A 16666-nucleotide genomic window follows, 5' to 3' on the forward strand; every position below is an offset into this window, starting at 1 on the left:
CGTGTGCATGCACACGTCTTCAGATACCACTTCAGATAAGTGTGCATGCACATGAAAGCTTATACCAATAACAAACTTAGTTAGTCTTTAAGGTGCTACTGGAAGGAATTTTTTTATTTTGTTTTGACTACGGCAGACCAACACGGCTACCTACCTGTAACTTCAATATTTTAAGTTATTTGTTGTTCATTTTTTTGCACACTGCTTAGAGATCCTTTTATAGCGGTTTAGAAATTAAATAATCAAGATATCAAATTGAATCCAGTCAGATGAAATGAAAATGTAAAAAAAAAAAAAAATCTCCATCCTTTTTATTTTATCTATCTTATTTTCTTAGGGAGGGTGGTTATAATGTCAAAGTATAGTGCTTACGGAGATCGCAATCCAACATGGAGTTAGGTGCCCTTAAGCACAGTGGCTTCAAGGAATCTCTCTCCTCCTTTTTGCAGCTTTACTCTGAACACAAGAATAAACATGCCGCATGAGGATTGTGTCACAGCTATGTGTTTCCGTTGCACAGACGCATCTGAAAATATAACCCCAACTTTGGTAACAGCTGGCAACGATGGGCACTTTAAAGTCTGGATGCTACTGGTTGACAATGATGGTGAAAGTGAGTAAAAGGATGGTGGTGTACCTGTTAAATACTACATTGTGCTTTTATTCACCATAGAGAGGGGGGAAATCCTCTTCTCTCTGTTTACTGATAAGGGCAGGGGACTTGAAACAAGGCAGAGCAACACTTTTATCCTTCCGTAGATTCACATAGTGTGCTTCTGATGCCTTTAGATTGTGCTTGTTTCATCTTCAGGTCAGAAACAAGAGCTTCCCACAGAAAACACACGGCAAGTCTGGGATTGTTTTCTTTTTTCTTTTTGGTTAATAGATTGTTTTTATTACTTTTCAATTACAGTCCAGTAATAGCCTCATTATAACAAAACCAATTTACAGGGAATTGCTGGGTTTTACGCGGGGGGGGGGGGGGGGCAAACTGAAATCAATGGAAAACTTAAGGAGCCAACTTATGGATTGGTTGCAATATCACCAGATACACAAATTAGATAGAAAGAATTGATTTTTGGACCAAAGCTCACAATTAAAAAAAAAAAATTCTTACAACATATGGGTAAACTTCTGTCTAAAATGTATAATTTTTAATTAGAATGGGAAACAAAAGACGAGCTTGTTAAAGCTTCAGTGACATACTGGGCAATAGATATAGGACACAACATAGATCTTAACCTCTGGGAGAAACTTTGGAAAAGCGACCTGAAATTTGCTGCATGTTATTCATTAAGAAAGAACTACTTGGAAATGATTCATAGATGGTGTTTAAGTCCGAGTAGGTTGGCTAAGAATTATAAGGCGGAATCAGATACATGTTGGAAGTATAAATTGAACTAACTTTCAAAGGAGGGTTGCCGAATCATAAATGTAAAGAAAACTTTAAATAAAGAAACCGTAGGCTCTCTCCACACACACACACACACAATCTTTTGCATCAAATGAAGTCTTATCACAAATTCAAACTTTAAAGTCCTTGTAGTTGGCTTGTTCCACAGTTTGTGCTCCCATCTCTTCTACCACACACCTGTACTTTCATCCAATTAAGCTCTAATTAACGAAAGAACCTCTGCTTCTTAATGGCGGCATTGGAGGGTTTTCACCAGGCAAAGTGCTTTTGCACTCAGCGTCTCTCTGCCCCCCGTCCCCCCGCATTCCATGCTGGAGCGAGAGCCAGGTACCAAGACAAACTCCAAGTGAAGCCCATTCCTCCTATCCCTGGGGGTGGAATTTGCAAGGATAATTTACCCTCAATCACCCTTTGTCCTTCACCTACAATCTCCTGCCTGCAATCTATTAAGGCAGAGCGGAACCGGAAGCCAAGTCTGGGGTTGTTTTCAAACAAAAAGGCATATGTTCCTATGCCTGGCATTCAGCGAAAGACATATAGTACTCATTTAATGTGGTATAAGAATATAGTGCCTCTTTAATGTGGTACTGACAACTCCTACAACAGAAGTCTGAAATTGGCCTTGGACACATCCCAGGAAAAACAGCTGAGGTGGTCACACACCTCAACTATCCTTTTTCAAGATTTAAGTACTTCCTTCTAATCAAAACAGTGAGTCATGTTTGTGCCAGGAAAAGCCTACACGCTTGTGATCACTATCCTGGAATTGCTGTTGAAGTTGATGTCAGCATAAATATGCAATTTAAATAAGGTAATGGCTTATTTAACGTTTGATTAAATGCTCAAGGAGCACACACAGTTAGGTATTAACTAAGTGCCCTCACCTGATTCCAGCATTCCTGCTTGCCCACAGGAAGTGTGGCACTGCTGTCTGGTGACAATGGCAAATCCCAGCCTCAAAAGCTTCAGCTATGGGCAGGGATCACCTCAGCAATTGCACAACGGTCCCCATACCCCAGGCATAGGCAAACTCGGCCCTCCAGATGTTTTTTGGGACTACAACTCCCATCATCCCTGACCACTGGTCCTGTTAGCTAGGGATGATGGGAGTTGTAGTTCCAAAACATCTGGAGGGCCGAGTTTGGGGATGCCTGCCCTACCCCCTTCCCAGCTTCAGGGTTAGGAAGAAGGTGGGGAGTGTTGTGGCCACAGGTCCAAACAGTCAAGCATTTCCCTGCCACTCCACTTACTGCCCTAAGAAGGAATTCATGGTGGAAGGCTGCTGTTCCAATGCGGGGCCCAATGTGTAAGCCCCGCTTCCCCTTATGGAAAAAGCACTGAAGGATTCTTGGTCTTCTGCAGCCAAGGAGAGACCAGGAAACCTCCCTTTTCCACCAAAGGTCTGGATCGCCTTGCCACATGATGCATCCAAACTTTCAGCGGGTGAGACAAATGATCATAGTTCTTGGCTTGGGTACCAAAGCCAAATAGAAATGGTGGGCCCCTGCCTTAATATTCTTACATACTATTTATCATGTTACTCAATTTTAACACATCTTTCCTGTTACAAAAGTGTGGGATTTCTTTCTCTTTAACAGATCAAAGCATAACTTGGGCCTGCGACTTCGTAGGAAGCTATCACAACTATCAAGCTACAAATTGCTGTTTCTCCGAAGATGGCTCTTTGCTTGCAGTCAGCTTTGACAAAATAGCCACTGTGTGGGACTCGGAAATGTGGGATCTCAAATGTACTTTCTGCCATCTTCCTGGGACTATACGGTAAGGAACCAAGTGTTCCTTTAATTTAAATCAGTTTTTTTTTAAAAAAAAAAGATTCATTAAGCATGTAATGAAACTAACCTAATATTTCCCCAAAGTTTTTAAAGCAATAATCCTTAATATTTTCCTATCAGAAACTTCTTTATTGGGCCCTTCTGAGCTTTCACAAGAATCGTTGGTTTTAAGGGAAAGCTCTTTAAATAGCAACAAAGTTCTGTAACAAAATCAGCTTATTTTTTTACATGTGTCCAGAATAATCTGTGCAGAACTAGAAATTGCATTGGGTGGGAAACAAACACCCATCTTCCCTCCTGCAGCCTTCCCTCAAATTTTGCCCCAGATGGTCCTCAATCCTCTGGAGCAGATTATTGGACTCATGGAAGTTTAGGCCATGAGTAGGAAGTGGAAGTTCTGTCATGTGACATTGGGTGTTGCCTACAGTTTGATTTCAACAAGACTGCAGAAATGCCTTGCGCTTTTGGAATTACATCTTCCATGCTGCTTGCTTCCCCTGTCTAGTTTACTTATTGCAAAAGTTTCCTAAAGAAATCTTGCCCTGCTTTTTTAGCACCTGCCCACACCAGTGTTATCTTAAGGGGGATTACAACAGAACGGGTTTGCTAAGAAGCTGTAAGCTCTACAATTAGCCTGAGAAATGCCTCTCTGTTTATTTAGAGTAAACATTTACCTGGTTGCAAGGGGGGGGGGAATCTCCCTTGTTGGAATTAGAGGGTCATAAAATAAGAGTCTGAGCGCAAACAAAATTGCTCTTGAGATCGAGAAGAAAGAGAAAGGTTGTGTGGTGGTTTAATGGAAAGACTTCAGCCAGTCCTGACTCTTGAATCCCTGATTCGCCTAGGCATCAGCAGTGCCCATTGTGACCCACTTTTTAATGTGTGGCAGATCTCCAAAACTGTAATAAACCACTTTCTTTTGAGCACACGTAGCCTTGCACTTAAAATTACTTGCTTAAACTGTATACTAAAGCATGCAGAAGGTAGATTCCCATCTTTTACCCGTCTGTGAGGTATGAGCTCTTGAGCCAGGATTGGGGAAAACAAAGCATGGCACCTAAGGCAGACATGGCTGGCCTCCTGCCTGTAACCATTTCAACCATGGAAATAGCAGAAATAGATGCCTGAAGTGAGCTAGGGTTGTCTTAGATCAGGCATGGGCAAACTTGGCCCTCCAGATGTTTTGGGACTACAATTTCCATCATCCCTAGCTAACAGGACCAGTGGTCAGGGATGATGGGAATTGTAGTCACAAAACATCTGGTGGGCCAAGTTTGCCCATGCCTGTCTTAGATTATATAGTGACCCTACGGCGAAATATCTCATGGACGTGACTAATTAACATTATCTTTGTTATTTATTCTTCCAGAAACCTGTGTTTTGGGAGGCAGAGTTGTTCAAAATACCTTCTTGGCACCACCAACACTGGATTTTTGTGCTGTTGGAACTTGCTGAGCTGTACATGTAAGACCATTTTATCACCTTTTCTTCCTTCCTTCCTTCCTTCCCTCCTTCCTTCCTTCTGTTCTTTCTTTGATTAAAAATTGGTCATTCTGAGAGAACCCAAGGAGGCAAATTGCTTTATATTTCAGCTTAACACCAAATACTTTTAGTTTTTATTTATCCAGTCGTTGGAACCGTATCGCATAAAATTATACGGCAGGTATTGTTGCTGAATCCCCAAACGACCTCCTCTCCCCTGTTCAGATCCTCCCTTTGAAAGTTCTCCTAGCTGCATTCATGGTTTGAATTAATTGCAGTTCTGTCCTTCTTGGGAGTCTGTGGTTCTCCATCATAATCTGGTTATTTTGATTTTCAGTGGAATGGAGTGCCCAATTAAATGTCATTGTTCTGCAGCCAGATTGTCTGTCTGAGAACATCGTCGCGGTTTCATCCCACTCGGAATACTCAGATGGTGAGCATAAAGACCTCTTTCATTTTTGTTAAGGATCACTGGCCAAAACTGCAGATCCATACTGCCCAGGAAAATATTTTACTTCCTTGGACTTGAAAGCCACTTAAAATAACTCTTTAAAATAGGCCGCTCTTGTCTACATGGAAACTATATCATGGTTTGGATCTTAAGACAAGAAAGTTTGCTGACGGAATGTTTCTCATCCCCCTTGTACTCAAACCTAGCTTTCAGGTTTCCCCATAAGCCTCTGGTTTTCCTCTGTGAGAACAGAATCCTGAACCAAGTGGACTGTTCTTTTCCCCCACAACTGCATCCCCAAAATGCCCATCTATAAGATCGCTGGTCCTTCTGAACCAGGCTGGAGCATGGTGGGATTGCTGGGTGAGAGGACAAGTGCCCCAGAATTGGTTGGCCTGAACTTCCTTGTGTCTTGGCGCCCAAACCCCTTTTATCTAGGGCATGCACCCCCAAACTCTGCCCTCCAGCTGTTTTGGGACTACAATTCCCATCACCCCTGACCACTGGTGCTGTTAGCTAGGGATGATGGGAGTTGTAGTCCCAAAACAGCTGGAGGGCTGAGTTTGGGGGCACGTGATCTAGAGCAAGGTGCTCTTACCATTACCGAAGTAGGGCAATCTGTCTAGCAGACCTTTGGGATACCATGTCGCTTAGAGTCTTGCCCTGAGATCTGTTTTCTGGGTTGTAGATTTTCATTATAAGAAAGCTATTTTAATGAAAAAGGCCACCTGGCAGACTTGGCACCGCAGAGCCTTTTAATAACTTCCACCCCCTACTGGGCTAGATCAGGTGAGCGGTAATATCTTGTTCACATTCCTTGTTTTCTGTTTGTGGGGTGGTTGTTCTCAGGGAGTTTAAAGTCTATGGTGGGGGGAAAACCTATTTCCATTTCAGGAGTTCCTTTTTACTGTTCTTTATCCTGCAATGTGTGATACTCTACAGCTGGGTTGGGCAGCCCATGGTCCTGCAGATGTTGCCAGACTACAATTCCCATCATGCCCAGCATTTAGCCACACTGCCTAGGGCTGATGGGAGTTCCCCATCCCTGCTCTGTAGCCTATTTCTCACTGAGGTGGTACAGTCCAGTGACAGGTTTACTAACTGACTGAGAACTAGGCCTATCATGCTGTATATTGATCCATACTAATCTTTATTGGTGGAACTCTGTAGACAGTGGACTGGTTTATTTAGACTTCGTTGATAGGTTCCCATATAAGTACCAGGAGCTATACTGAATGTATGGGTTTCTTTATCATTTTGTGATCATGCATTGACTTCAGACCTCAGAAAAGCAACGCGGAAAGCGGTTCTTAAAGGCTAAAATTCTCTTTTTCTTCTTTTTCTTCCCCTCAGTATTTGTATTCAAACCCTGTGAGCCACAGCCTTTGTGTATCCACAGAAAGGTCTGCAGAGGCCAAGTCCGGTGTGCTGTCTTTGTTCCAAGAGATCTACCCGAGTCCATTCATTCAGAAAAATATCAGTGGCTCAGCCAATCTCAGTTTTACTTCTTGACTGAAACACTTGTAAGTGTTTAAATGCGCATCCGGGACAATATTGCAATGAGTTGTTAAGTGCTCAGAAAGCCAAGTTGTCGTGCTAGTCATTTCTGTAGCCCTTTTCAGCTCTGCTACCCTTACCTACCATTAACATGGTGAGATAGGACGAGAGGTCATCATTTAGCCGCAAAGCTCACGGGACTTCGAGGCAGTTGAGAGCTAAACCTGAATCCCTCACTTTGGAAATCAATGTTGTGCCTGATTTCGGTACATATGAATTGCTCCCTTTCTTGGTATAAGTTTTCTGGACAACACTGCTTCAACTCAGAAATTTTCTGCTTCCTTTCTTTAATTAATTCTTATTAGGGGAGATGGGCGATAGTTCAGTAGGTAGGGCAAGAGACTCTTAATCTCAGAGTCGCAGATTCAAGTCCCACATTGGGCTACAGATTCCCGCATTCTGGGTTTGGATTTGGATTTTGGATTTGATATCCCACTTTATCACTACCCGAAGGAGTCTCAAAGCGGCCAACACTCTCCTTTCCCTTCCTGCCTCACAACAAACACTCTGTGAGGTGAGTGAGGCTGAGAGACTTCAGAGAAGTGTGACTGGCCCAAGGTCACCCAGCAGCTGCATGTGGAGGAGCGGGGAAGCGAACCTGATTCACCAGATTACGAGTCCACTGCTCTTAACCAGTACATTGGACTAGATGACCCTTGGGGTCCCTTCCAACTCGTATGTTTCTGTTCTGTTCTAATCTAAATGTTAGCTAATCATGTGAGTTTTAGTTTCATAAGGGTAAAATCAAGCATCTTGACAAAGCTGGCATACATTGTTTCTTTTTGATTCCTTCCTAAAATAAGAGAGGGAAATGCCTTGACTACAGGGGTGCCTTTCTTCCACAATTTTATACGTACTTCAGCTAAAAAATTGTCAGGTGATAGGGATATAGACCGATAATATTGTCATTTTTACTTGTAGTCTGTTAAATCACGCAGTTTTATATGGTCCCAAACAATACTGTCAAATATTAATGAATATCCCCAGTGTCCCTTGAAGAGAAAAGAGAAATCGTTTCAAACGGCATTAAACTTTTCATGCTTCATGTGATATCTCTTCTGGATTTTGTTTTTAATGAGTAAATGCTTACATTTCTTAAGTACATATGCTACAAAATAAATCATCTGGATTGTGTGCCATATTTTAAGACTCACCAAAATCCTACCGAAATATTGTTTTTCGTAACAGTGCTTCTTCCTTCTGAATGTTTAGGAATTGATGACATTTAGCACAAAGACCCCAGAAGAGAGACTTACACCTTCCAGCAGACAGGTAATTGTTTTTTAAAAGAAATGAACAGGAATTCTAAAAGAGTCTACATTCCATTCTGTGTGATTTGATTGAACTGCCCTGTATTAAAAATCGGTTTGACTTATATTAAACTTCGGATCCAAAGATCCCCTTCTGGGTGGTGTGCAGTGCATCATGGTGGGACTGCAGAGGTAGAGGATCTACTTTGGAATAGATCCTTGAGCGCCGCAACCCCATAATTGCCTTTGACTGGACTTACCCATCCAGGAGTCCTTTACACTTTTTACCTAATTATTTTTTATATATATAAAAAAAAATCTGCATCACACTTGGACTTGGGGGGGGGGGAGAGTTCTATCTTTAAACTGCTTTATCAGTACAGAAATGCATGAAAAGCTAAGCTTTTGGCATTTGCCCAAATTTAAATTATGTCCCCTAGGCAAGGATGAAGTGAGCACTTAATTCTGTTTATTCTTTACTCATAAATAAGAAGCGAGCTGGAAAAAAGATACCTGCCTTTCTAATTTTTACAATTGCAAAAATAAAATATTTTTTTTAATTGCCCCCCAATATACATAAAAAGGTACAACCAGTCCAACATAAAACCTTATAACAGCCATCTAGAGCCATACCGTGGGCCAGGAAATAAATGGTGGCAGATCTCAGTCTGCCAATGGGACATTTGGCCCCAGCAATGTTCAGGAGGCCACCAATTTGACTTCACCCCCGGAGGCGCACTCCACTGTCTTTGGAGACAGACAGATGCCAACAACATGGAGCATAACTAACTTGAATAACATACGGCTGGATCCAACCACTAATAATTGCAGGGGTGTCTCTCAAAAGAAGCTGTAGGGTTTTTCTCTTACCCTGCTTGCTTGCTGTTAAAGTGTGCTGTCATTGAATTCAGAGGGATTCTCATTACAGCTTTGCCCTCAAGAACTTCTAATGGTTCTTTATATATCCAAAAAAAAAAAAAAAAAAAGGAGCCAGACATGTAAGGAAGCCATTGGGGACAAACCTGGGAATCCTGTGCCCCTCCGGAAATTGTTGGACTCCAGTTCCCATTAGCCCCAAGCCAAAAGTTGAGGATTCTAGGACTTTGCTTGACTTTCTCCAGTTGCACTTCCCACCTCCTTTAATTTAATAACTTTGGACACCAAAGTGGGTGGCAGGCAGGGATTAAGTACCCTATTCTGTTCTTTAACTCGGGTCTGTTTTCTCCATCACCAATTTTTAGTTGGCAGTTGAAGAGAGCTTCCCCATGACTCCTTTTTACCTGCTACTGGGAAAGCACCAGCAACAGAACAAAGAGGCTACAGAAACTGGGAGACTCCCTGTTCAGAAGAACTTTGCAAAAGAATCGCCTGCCGCCAAAGAAGTAAGAATAAACACGATGCCTGTTCAGGAACATGCAAATACTGACTACTATTTAACAAACTTTCCTTCTTATTGTGTCCTTTTTTTTTTTCTTTCCTCCCCAGCTTCTTCACACTCCAGCTCATGTCTTACCGTCTGCCTCTTTCCTGTGCCCCATTTTTATCAACTCACTGCTGATATCCAAAGCCAATAAAAGGTAAGAAGCCCCCAGTTTTTTAAACGTTTGTTTTCGAAGGGAGCCAACAATAAAACTGAACTTTACAGAACAAAAGAAGGTCACAGACAACATTTCCCCCTCTCCGCTTACATTGTGAGGTGATGGTTCTTCATGAAGCTGAGTTAAGAGGGCATTAACACGTTACCATTGTCATAGAAACGGAAGCATTTACACCGAGGTGTCCTTTGAAAATGACTCTTGCCCTATAGGAGGCACAGCCACATTCACAAAAGATATGAGTGAGAAGAGAAGGTGTTAAAACATACCGTATACACACCTGACCATAATACGCACCTAGTTTTTAGAGGGGGAATGCAAGTAAAAAAATATTCTTTAAAGGGAGCGCTGAGCAAAGCCTGTATGCATCCCAGGCTCTGCTCCGTGCTCCCTTTCACGAGCCGTGTGGAACGTGTGTGTGGCACTTGCAGGCTTTTCCCCTAGGAGGGAGAAGGGCAGCCCATCACTGAAGGACTGCCCTTTTCCCTCCTCGGGGAAAAGCCCCTAAGAGCCACACACACGCTCCGCGCGGCTCTTTAAAGAGAGCGCTAAGCAGAGCCTCCCGCCTGCATTCGCTCCATAAGATGCACAAACATTTCCCCTTTTTAGGAGGGAAAAGGTGCGTCTTATGGAGCGAAAAATATGGTAATTCTCCTATTTGGGAACCTGGCATGATGACACATATCTGGTGGGCTAGAGAACCTCATATCTGAGGTTGCATTCAGACACGGGGCGTTATTTCATCATTTCCCGATCATTAACGGTAATTTGTCAATTCTTACATTCCTTTGACACAGCATAACTTTCTTCCATTAGAGAACACTGCCTTTTTGATCAGTATACTGCCATGTCACTAAATTTTAAATGTTTGGAAAGGACAGTGTGCCAGAACGCTGCCTAAAATTTCATCATGTGGAATTACAATGCAAAACTGCAGTTTTCTGGGTCACTGCGGCTGCAAACATATTTTTTCTGGAAACAGGTAACACAGAATTTAGCACTAAACTTTGGCTAGATTCCACTAGTTTTCCAAAAGTGGCTTTTACGTCATGCAAAAGATCACATAAGATATGTAAATACAGTCGTACCTTGGTTTTTGAACAGCTTAGTTTTCAAAAGTTTTGGCTCCCGAACGCCGCAAACCTGGAGGTGACTGTTCCAGTTTGCAAACGAGTTTTGGAAGCCAAACATCCAACGGGCTTCCTGCAGCCAACCAGAAACCACGCTTTGGTTTCCAAATGTTTTGGAAGTCGAACGGACTTCCGGAACGGATTCTGTTCAACTTCCAAGGTACGACTGTAAAGGAAACATTGTGAAAATGGAATTAAGTGCTGTCTCAACACAGCCTATGACCTGTGTGGCTAGGCCCAGCATGTTCCGTAGAATATTTTATAAAATACTGAAAGGTTTAGTGTGTATTAGTATGAGAGGTTGTGTGTAAAACTGAATCTTAGCAAAGGCTAGTTTTAAAGGCACCTCCACTGCCTATACACTTCATGAACATTTCTGGGCCTTTCCCTGCCGTGCCTGTTTACAGAGTATTTTCTTTGTGTCAGGATGCATTGAAAAGCTTAATTCCCTCCTAATTTGTGTTTCCTGCTGATCTCCCACTGCTTCAGATTATTCTGCAACCCTTATAATTCCCTTTCTCTTATTGGTGACTTGTGTGGAAACTTTTTTCCACTTTTAAGAAGTCCACGTCCCCCGTCATACTAAAGCTTATTTATCATATTCATGAGAATCTTGAGAAAAGTATCTACAACCCAGCAAATATTCTAGCTCTGAGACTTGTTATAAATGTCTCAGTGGTCTCAAATGCACATTTCTATTGATCCTTCCATTTGTATTTTTATAGTACTAGTGAAGTTGCCAATGAAGTGGAAATGGAAAGCGACAACAGCGAGAATGAATCGGAGGAGGAGGACACGGAAGTTGCTAAAATGGACTCAGAGGCACCACAGGCGACAGATTGTTTGGAGGACAACATTCCACCTAAATTGTCAAAAGAACAAGGAAAAAAATTGCGCCAGTTAAGAAAAATGGACTACAGCTGGGCATCTGTTCTCTAGACACATAGTATTGTGGACTACATGTATTTATATTTCTTACCAATAATTCCACAAGATGTCATTCTTTCAAATAAAGGATTGCGATTTTCCAGGATGCTTCTTCACTTCTTGGAATAAATTGTAACAAGTGTCTCCTGCAGTGAAGTCTTTGAAGCAAGCATTTTTATGGTTTATTTACAGAAAATGTGGTTTTGTAGGGGAAACAATTCAAAACAACTGCATGCTTCTACCTCTAGGTTTTATCCAAGGTCCAACTGGTTTTACAAAGTGTTGAGGTTTTGAAATGGGAGTTGCTCTGGAAATGGGAAGATTTGCCATTATTGTTTTCTGAAAGCACAGTGAACAATCAGAGCATGAGGCACCCGTCCTTCAGGAGAGACGGCAAACTTGCTGAACGAAATGGAAGTATTTATTAATCTACATTCCTAAGACGTCCAGGAGCGCTTGAGGCAGAATTTGAAATGCAAGACGCAAAACAAATCTACTTTTGTCCAGTGCAGACAGCAGGAGCAAAACAGGTCACTGGGTAATAGGCCACTTCTGAACTCTCAAAATAGCCTGCTCAAAACCTTTTAGTAGAAAGCATTGGGAGGGAGAAATTATATGCATGCTCACCAAGATGAAAGAATAATGAAATTAATGCTATGGACCCCGGGGACCATTTCAAACAACACTGCCTCCCATGATAAACTGCTTTTGAAATGGCGACGTCAACAGTTCCACTATGCTAGTATAAGACCCTTCTGTAAGCCCAAACAACTCTGAATCCAGTGTGTGTCTGTGCATGTGTCTATAGGTATGGATGTTAGTACTGTTGAACCTTGAAGATGCATCTATCTTAAGTACAACTGTTAAGTACAAGCAAAGGAATACGTGGTATCTCTGGTTACGAACTTCATTCCGGAGGTCTGTTCTTAACCTGAAACCATTCTTAATCCGAGGTACTACTTTAGCTAATGGGGCCTCCCTCCCGCCACGCAATTTCTGTTCTCATCCTGAGGTAAAGTTCTTAACCCGAGGTACTATTTCCGGGTTAGTGGAGTCTGTAACCCGAAGTGTTTGTAACCTGAGATACCACTGTCCTAACAGAGTACAACAGCTCAATATTAAAACCGATGAAATGTTGTTGAGGAGGAAGCCATAAGTAGCAACCAAATTGGCTCATACTTATTTATTTGACTAGAGCTGCTATGGAGGAAAGTGTTTCTGAGGAAAATAATTTCAGTATGGACAATTCTGTATAATAGGGCAAACTGCATCTAGACCAGCACTTTACCTCATGGCTGGCCAGGTGGAATGCCTGATGATAAAATACATGGATATAACTTGCTTCCTCAACACTTTTAAGTCATAGATGTTCAGAGCTGGGGTGCTAACCTGTGTCTCTCCAGCTTTAGGACTACAACTTCCACCTGTGACCATTGGCCATGCTCACTAGAGCTGATGGGCGTCCAATGTTACATCCCAGGAGCCCCTGCCTCTGGTATAGAGAGACTGGGTTGGCTCTAGACTTGGAAGCAAAACCCAACAAACTAGCATTCCCTGCAGAGCTAGGGTGAAACAAACTTTCACAAACGCCTCTATCCAGGCAAACATCAGAGCAAGGGCATTCTAGTTAGGCAAAATGGGTGATAGTAGGGGCAACAAGGGTGGTGGCCTGGGCAGAGTGCCAGAAAAACTGGAGGGGCAGCATTTGCCGCCTGGGCCTAAGGTCCCCCATTCCTTTAAACAGCTGCTTTAACTGATGGCTGAAGCTGGAGAACATTCCTGTTAGGTTTGTTTCCAACTTGTCAAAACTTGTGCCCCTTACAGACCTCCTCTCATTCAGATTGCAGTCTGGGTGACCCTCATAATTCTGGTCTCCTGACAGTGACTTTTCTGTGGAAAGTAGTATTTTTAGGTCTCTCTGCTCTTTTCGTGCGAAGATCTTCTTGTCAAAGCCGGAAAGAAACGGTATGCGCTGAAGTAAATAGCATTTTGCCCCGACATGCAAAAGGAGAAAAAGATAATGCATTAGTATGTCTTGTCTGTTTCAATACATCGACCCTTGCTGGTGGAAATGGTAGCACAAAACACCTGACGGGTCTAGAACCTCACTTACGGGAATAGTTGTGGGCAAGTGGGGAGGGGAAGTGACATATAAAGTTTAACACCACTCTTCTCTGCTTCTCCGCTTCAAACCACTTTTTCCTGTTGCTAGGTAAAGGGACCCCTGACCATTAGGTCCAGTCGTGACCGACTCTGGGGTTGTGGCGCTCATCTCGCTTTATTGGCCGAGGGAGCCGGCTTACAGCTTCCAGGTCATGTGGCCAGCATGACTAAGCCACTTCTGGCGAACCAGAGCAGTGCACGGAAACGCCGTTTACCTTCCCGCCAGAGCGGTACCTATTTATCTACTTGCACTTTGACGTGCTTTCAAACTGCTAGGTGGGCAGGAGCTGGGACCGAGCAACGGGAGCTCACCCCATCACGGAGATTTGAACCGCCAACCTTCTGATCGGCAAGTCCTAGGCTCTGTGGTTTAACCCACAGTGCCACCTGCATCCCTGTTGCTGCGTATTGTTGCATGGCATTTTGGCATTTGAGTTCACCAGTAGTCCTGGCTCAATCTCTACGCCTAAATCGCTCTCTGTGCCCCTGGCTAAAATGTTGTGTGTGTATGTGTGTGATGTCCAGTCTCTTAATTCAAAGGAACCGTCAGCTCAAATACAATTTCCATGCTAATGGAGAAGAAGGCAGGGTGGCTCTCTTGAACGTCTCCCTCTCTTTTTAAAACAGATGTGTTATTAATTGGTTCACACACAAGCGAAAGAAGAAACCCATAAGACAGGTTGGGTACATGAGGTTACTTCATCTGTTTTTCTGTGCTCCAAAAATCCAAAGGTCTAGTCAAACTTCTGCTGGGCTTACTGAAACAACTGCAATTAAGAAAATAGCATGATGCTAACAGATTTGGCAACGTCTCACAAGTCTCACGATTGAAATTGTAAGGGTGGTGTCTGTTGTGTTGAGCTAATTGCAGGCTGTCTGTCATTATCTACTTGTTTTTCTGGTGTGTGCCTTTGCTTCAGTCGCTAGCAGTGCATGAGAGTATTTTCATGAAACGCTCGTTAGAAATCTAATGATCTTTGGATTGGTCTTGAATGCAGCAATTTGCCATATTATCAATGAAACTCTGTATATAATATAGCCAGCAAGAAAAAAAAGATGCTTAATAGTATTCCTCATTCTTGGATCTTTCTCCTTCATCTGCCTTATGGGATGCATGAGGTATGAAACAGACTTCCACCACCTTATAAACACTGCAAATACTGAGATATATTATATACATTAATAAGTACACACACAATTATCATGCTTGGAGAACGCCCTTGTAGATGCTTATTGAGCTAAAAACCTACTAGTTTCTCAGTTTTAACTACAACTGAAAAATCGATGTTTGTGAAATGCAGTAAATGCCCTAAGTTGATGATGTGAGTGAATTTTAAAAGAACAATTTGATTTCTACTTGTTATAGCAAGGGAAATTGCCATTTATGTGTCAATAGGTTCCAAAAAATGCTATTTACTGTTCCTCAAGTAACTACCCAAGCAGCATGGGTCCTTTGGTTCATTTTATTCTCATATGTTGTAGAACGCCTTGAAATGTTGTTTTAAGTGTGTATTACACACACACACACACATTGTGTATTTTTTTAAAGCTTTCTGGTGAATTTATTTACCTCACACAATAGTTTTCTGTGTAAGAGCAGCTGAGTGTTTTTCCTTGGTGTGCACTCAGAGGTGATGTAGTCTCATAAAGGCCCGCTTCATAGCCTTTTCAAAGACTCTGCCTTATTTTGAAGTATTGAACCTCACCGGATAGCGACAGAAGTTTCAAAACCCTTTCTGCATACCCCAAAACTGCAGTTTCAATTCATCTTCTTTTGTTGAGTATTGCAGAAAGCTCAGCCAAGGATAAAGATGATGTCTCAAATAGAACTGAACCAAAATTCTTCAGAATAATTTTTTCCTGAAAAATCTCTGTGATCTCTCTCTCTCTCTCTCTCTCTCTCTCTCTCTCTCTCTGTGTGTGTGTGTGTGTGTGTGTGTGTGTGTCTCTTCATCAGCACAGTTCCCTCCAAAAAAGCAACCTTACAGGATTTTCTCTAAATAGTTTCCTTCCATTTTGGGGGTGGCATTTGCCATTACCCACGCACAACGTCTCAGAATGATGCAAAACGGGGAGTGCAAATAGTGCCCCGGACTAACAAGATAGTTACTGGAGCACCACACGCACACACACACTCACAAACACACACACACACACAACGGAGATCTTGGCGGGGGTGGGGGAGAAAAAGAGGCTGTGCTACTGCCTCATCTAATGTTGAGTCTCACCCCTAGGACACTGTTGGAGAATTTATCTTTGCCATGGAAAAATTCAGTAAAATGGTCTCTAGATCTCTGTCAACCAATAGGGGAGAATTTTGTGGCCATTTGTGCATATCTAGAGTCTCAACAAAGACAGTATGTTAAGAGCCTGTCATTTTAATTTCGGTCATCTGCTGTTTCCTTCTAGAGGTCAGTTTTTCCCTCTTCATATTTGTCTTAAGAGTGTGAGTGCCAGATTTTGCTGACAGCACGGGCTACGAAATTTATTTTTCCATCCGTCACATGGAGTCGGGGCTAAAAGAGGTAATAATAACCCAGTTGCATTGCAGGAGGTTGTGTTCAGAGCTTTTCCAGAGGGCTACGATGAAAAGACTGTACAAATTGATACAAATAACTTTATAAAAATGGCTCCATGCTGAAGCTTGATATGACTAGCAGAAAGCTGACAGAATTTACTGCTGAGGAAAGAGCAAACCATACACACATGACAATAAATGGATGGGAATATAGAAATTGCAGGCTGTAATTGATGTTGACTTTGCCTTGCTGGAAAGCGCTTTCATTCATACAATTTGCGATTCCAATTTTCACTTATTTTTTACTGAATGGGACACATTTGTATCCAATCTCAGCTATATTGAATTATTTGATTTCTTTAATTTGATGTCTCAAAGCAGACCTC

At 42.3% G+C, this 16666-nt stretch overlaps 1 protein-coding gene across 2 annotated transcripts in view; it reads left to right on the forward strand.

Annotated features, from left to right (window-relative positions):
- Nucleotides 1-11700, forward strand: part of WDR75 (WD repeat domain 75) — a 32360-nt gene extending 20660 nt beyond the window's left edge. For both annotated transcript variants that reach the window (XM_079977767.1, XM_079977768.1), the window contains exons 13-21: nt 450-613; nt 3013-3193; nt 4577-4671; nt 5027-5122; nt 6494-6663; nt 7910-7969; nt 9189-9329; nt 9433-9524; nt 11398-11700. In XM_079977767.1, coding sequence (XP_079833893.1) covers nt 450-613; nt 3013-3193; nt 4577-4671; nt 5027-5122; nt 6494-6663; nt 7910-7969; nt 9189-9329; nt 9433-9524; nt 11398-11611 — 1213 coding nt within the window. In that variant the 3' untranslated portion in view covers nt 11612-11700. The remainder of the gene's footprint in view (nt 1-449; nt 614-3012; nt 3194-4576; nt 4672-5026; nt 5123-6493; nt 6664-7909; nt 7970-9188; nt 9330-9432; nt 9525-11397) is intronic.
- The last annotated feature ends 4966 nt before the right edge of the window (nt 11701-16666 follow it).

This window comes from Podarcis cretensis (assembly GCF_951804945.1).
Source record: "Podarcis cretensis genome assembly, chromosome: 1".
NCBI lineage: Eukaryota > Metazoa > Chordata > Lepidosauria > Squamata > Lacertidae > Podarcis > Podarcis cretensis.